The sequence below is a fragment of the Cynara cardunculus genome (genome assembly GCF_001531365.2).
Source record: "Cynara cardunculus var. scolymus isolate 2C chromosome LG 15, CcrdV1, whole genome shotgun sequence".
NCBI lineage: Eukaryota > Viridiplantae > Streptophyta > Magnoliopsida > Asterales > Asteraceae > Cynara > Cynara cardunculus.
Genome location: NC_037542.1, coordinates 8,766,626 through 8,772,008, shown reverse-complemented (window position 1 = coordinate 8,772,008; position 5,383 = coordinate 8,766,626). Strand labels below are relative to the sequence as shown.

The 5,383-nt window shown below is 32.2% G+C and overlaps 1 protein-coding gene across 1 annotated transcript; it reads left to right on the top strand.

The window, feature by feature from the left end:
* Positions 1 to 2,287: 2,287 nt before the first annotated feature.
* LOC112528016 (protein JINGUBANG-like) lies at positions 2,288 to 3,613 on the top strand. The gene has a single exon (XM_025138902.1). The coding sequence runs from the start codon at positions 2,318 to 2,320 to the stop codon at positions 3,542 to 3,544; it is 1,227 nt and encodes a 408-aa protein (XP_024994670.1). The 5' UTR covers positions 2,288 to 2,317; the 3' UTR covers positions 3,545 to 3,613.
* Positions 3,614 to 5,383: the final 1,770 nt, after the last annotated feature.

The window sequence follows — 5,383 nt, the reverse complement described above, 5'->3', positions numbered from 1 at the left end:
ATATATATATATATATAACAAAACATATTTTTAAACGTATTTATATAAAACATATTAAAAATAACATATTACAAACATATTAATAACATATTAAAAATTTATTAATAAACAAAACTTTGAAAAAAAAAATATTTTTTTTTGGTCGGGACCGGATGGGACTGGTTATGGGACCGGAACCGGGACCGGATTCCTTAACCAGTTACCGGTAAGCTTGACCAGTTACAAGGTATTTCACCGGAACCGGGACCGGTTATGGCAGGACCGGTTACCGCCGGTTTTTTTCTTGATTAGGATCGATAAGGACCGGTTAAGGACCGGCTCGGGACCGGATTTTGACCATCTCTAGTGTGCACGCATGAAAGTGTTTTGTATGTATGTTTCTTTGTATGTGTATGTATGTAGATGTCGTATAAAAGCAAACAAGTGGCATAATGAAGGTAGGAAGAAAGTGGTACCAAAACCCATAGGCACATTACACTCCAAGAAAACAAAGAAGGGGTCCAATCGCCAAGTTGCAATCATATGATATCTACTTAATTTAAGTTTTAAATATATATATATAGATGGATAATATTTGTGAGGTTTTAATCAAATAATTAAAATCAATATTTATTAAATATTAAAATAACCGATTATTACAAACTCAAATACTAGTAGTAAACCTCTACACCACATCCAAAATCCAAACACCTTCTAGATTAAAAAAGAAAAACAATTAGGAATTTTTATTGCAAATTCAGTCGTATATTTTTTTTCTTAATTTTATATATATTTTTTATTCTTATTAATTAATTATCCCAATAATTTTATTAGATGGAGAAGCAGGAGATAGGAAATTGCAAAGGCGCCGGAACTGGACCCAAACCCGGACCACGTGGCAATGCAAATTGCTTGACAACCGTGATCCACCCCATTCTTACTCCTTCATTTCTAAATGGTCAACCGGTCAACTGCCACAGCCCCTTCTGTAGGCCCCACCTCCAGACCCAGTTCCACTTCCGCTAACATAAGCCGTACGCCACCTCCTTCTATCCTATGTATATATTTATGAGTAAATTTCATTTTTGGTCTTTGTGTTTTATTAAATATCAGGTTTGGTCCTTTTTTCCTAAGTTAATATAGTTTTAGTCATTGTGGTGATGTAATTGTTATTTCATTTTACTTTTGGCCCCTGTGATTAATTTTTTAGTTAATAATATTAGGGGCTGTTTGGCAATTGCTGAATGGTTTGGTGCAAAATAATTAGGTGGTCAGAATGATTAAGAGACTCTCATGATATAGTGCAAAATGAAATATAATTGTTTGGTAATTGTATACAATAAAATTAGGGCTCTTAATGGTTAAGGGAGTTCCAGAATACAAAATCATTCAGAAAATTTTAGAATCATTAAGAGGCAGACTTTTTTTTTTGCCAAACAAGATTCACCTCTTAACAATTCAGAGATTGTCTCTTAATGGAACTATTAAGAGGTAAACAAACAACACCTTAGCTAATTTAAGTGTATTTTATTTCTTTTTAACTTTTTTATTACGATAAATATTTCTTGTCGGTACCTTTAAAATAAGTTAAGTAAATGTATAGGTGTTAATTGCTTATTTATTTTTTATTATGATAAATATTTTAAATTTATACTTTAATTTTTTTCTAATAATTGTATAATAATTTTTTTTATTGATACACATTTAAAAACATCTAATTAGATGAAATATCTATAGACGATCCAGTTTTTAGTAATAGAAATAGATACATTTCGATTTTTATCATACATAATTAAGATAAAATGATAATTTTTTAAACCCAATTTAAAATATAAAATATTTTTTTATGAATGTAAACGAATTTGTAGATATATATTAGATAAATTACATAAAATTTTATAAATATTTAATACTTAACTCATTTTATAAGTATCAACAAGACTTTTCTAATGGTATAATATACAAAATATAATATGCATTTTTAATGTATTTTAGCTAAAACTATCACTAATTAATTAATATAATAAGGTGAGAACAGAAAAAAGAAACAAATTTACTCTATAATCTGATAAAACAAAAAATGAAAAAGACAAAAAAAAGGTAAAATGATCAAAATAACTTTATAGAGGGACCAAAACTGTAATTAATTTTATAGAGGGACCAAAAGTGAAACAAAATGACAATTATAATGACCAAAACTATAAATAATTTTATAGAGGGACTAAACTCGTAAATGAGTGCCAACTAGAAGGACAAAAATGTAATTTAATTTTGTATTTATAGACGAACTGCTTGTGGCTCACAGTCATACTCATACCACCGGATTCAATTACAACAAATGGGTTTTCTTCAATGTAATCGCCGGTGGTCAAAAGATGAAGAAATTGCGCCGGAATCTCCACCGGATTCGAATAATCTTTATTCACAAGCAAGTTTAGCATCGGTTTCTTCGTTAGCATTGAAACAACCATCAACTGCCGCTAACTACCAGTATGTCACCACCTTCAAAGCACATACGGCTTCTATATCCACCCTCACCGTCGCCGGAAAACACCTTCTTTCAGGTTCATCTGACACCCAAATCCGAGTATGGCCGCGAGACCCGTCACCAGTAGTACCGATGCAAAACTTATTAGCATACGGAGAGAGCACGGTGAAGTCGATGGTGGTTTGCGGTGACAAGTTATTCACCGGCCACCAGGATCATAAAATCTGCGTCTGGAAAATCGAGGATGACAACAATGATGGCGTGGGTAATCGGAAAATGATCAGATCGACCAAAGTTGCAACGCTGCCAACGCTCAATGATCGTGCCACGAAGCTGTTTTTGGCCAAAAACTACGTCAAGATACGGCGGAACAAGCGGTGTACATGGGTGAATCATGTGGACGCCGTCGCGGCGTTGGCGGTGTCCCACGACGGTTCTCTTCTTTACTCCGCCTCATGGGACCGGACATTTAAGGTGTGGCGGACGTCGGATTTTAAGTGTTTGGAATCGGTTTGGAATGCCCACGACGACGCCATTAACGCCATCGTGGTGTCCCCAGACGGATACGTTTACACCGGATCCGCTGATCGGAAAATCAAGGTGTGGCGGAAAGACAACGGAGAAAAAAAGCACAAGCTGGTGGACACCTTGGAAAAACACAAATCGGCGGTGAATGCGTTGGCTTTAAGCCCCGACGGAAGTCTTTTGTACTCCGGTGCTTGCGATAGGTCGATAATCGTGTGGGAAAAGGCAGGTGGTGGTGGCGATGGGCGGCATATGGTGGTTGCCGGTGCTCTCAGGGGACACAGCATGGCGATTTTGTGTCTAGAGGTGGTTGGGGATTTGGTGGTGAGTGGGTCGGCGGATAAAACTGTTAGGATTTGGAGGAAGGGTATTCATGGAACACAATATATTCGTGTAGGTGTGTTGGAGGGGCATAATGGTCCAATCAAGTGTTTGGCTGCTGCATTGGATGGTTGTACATCAGCTGATTCTAGTGGTACCTCGTATAAAGTTTATAGTGGTAGTTTGGATTGTGATGTAAAAATGTGGAAAGTATGGGTACCCTTCCTTTGATGTTTATTATTTTGGACAAATTTATTTCATTTGGGGTGGTGTAAATATTAAATAGTGATTTTATATTCATTATTTTTAATTTTATATATTTAAATTTAATTAATTATATGTTTATGGTTAATGTTTGATTTTGGACAAGGAGAACGATGAAGACTTGGAATCATTTGAGACCAATGGTTTTTCGTGAGACCCGTAAGACTAATTCTCAACCTTTGGATTAGATCTACAATATGACAATCTGAACATTCATAAACGTCACGAGACTTCTCAATAATCATAAAATTACCACCGTACAACTTTAGACCATTAGATCATTAGCTTATAAAGTTGATCAATGAATATAAATTAATCTTATGGGTCTTACGAAAAACCCTTAATATCAGGTGAACTCATGTCTATGAGTACAAGGGAAAAGCTAACTAACGTTACTATCCTAGTATCCTGATCTAATTAATAATTTATGTCAAGTATTTTAGTAATATTAAATGATTTATATAATAATATATTATATTTATAAGGGGTACATCATATAATAATTAAAAAGTAGTTTATTTCTGGAATTTTGTATAAAGGTCGTACATATTGGGTCTTCAAAGTCGTTTGTTGACTAGTCAACGGAGCCTAGAATAGTGGACTTGTTTTCTTAATGTTGACCATAGTTTTTATTTGTTACATCCTAATTTCTAAGTTGTGATGCCTATAAAATCAACGTAAATTGTCAACAAATTAATCATAGCTAATTAGAACGGAATTCTTAGATCATTTAACATTAATGAACGATTGTGTTATAGGATAAGTGTGTTATCGTCTAAAAAATATGATAATAGAGATAAAAATAAATATATCAGAGTTAGATTAAAAGTGAAATATCTCGTAGTTATCTACTTGTAACTAATCCATATAAAAAGAATTTACGATTAATGAGAATTATATATTTCTTATCTTCATTATATTGTTGTTCCTTTTCAGTTATTCTATAACATTTTATTAGCACGTAAGCTTAAAAAATCCGTTGTCATTGACCATCGCCGTAAAAAAAAGTTGTTCAGTTTGTTGCCAGACATTAGTGAAGGATTTACTTCCCGCTAATTCAATTCAAGTAAACATTTTATTTATGAATGTTTCACGTTGCTTCTTTATACATGAGTATTTTAAAACCATGTAATTTTGACATATCATCATTTAATTTTAATTGGGTTGGTATAATTTTTATTGTTTTTGACATATCATCATTTATTTAAGCGTTCTCAATTAATTACAATATTAACACGTTTATTAGTTAATATAATTGTGTTAATACAATTTACTTATTAGGATCATTTATTTGAATTTGTGACAGTTTATTTTTTATATTTCTTGTTATTTATGTTTGTTATTTTATTATTATTATGATTTTATTATTATTAAATTTAAATATTTATCTTGATTATGAGTTCCTACTCATAATTTTCAATTTTATAAATGATATTTTGAAGTTATATTTCCTACCCCGTATATTTTGGTCTTCTAACAAAAACTCAAAAAAATACTATTAAAATGTTGAATTTGACTTTATGTTGAACCAGTATTTATTTGTCTAATGACAAAATCTTTTAAAATATTATTAATATATTAAAACGTTAAAGTTGGCTTCATATGCCAAACTCATATTCTTTTCAGCATCATGCCAAAAGCTTTATAATTAGTAATGTTATCTTTAAAATTAAATAAATCGTTAAATGTCGAAAGAATTTTTTCAAATTGGTGTAAATAGCCCTAAGGTTGTAAGGACTTAAGAAATCCATGTGATTCCTTTACTATATGGAAATCCAAGAGATTGAATGATTTATCTAGCAAACT

Bases quoted from the DNA above. Each gene is read 5' to 3' on its own strand.
- LOC112528016 (XM_025138902.1), top strand. From the start codon at position 2,318: ATGGGTTTTCTTCAATGTAATCGCCGGTGGTCAAAAGATGAAGAAATT.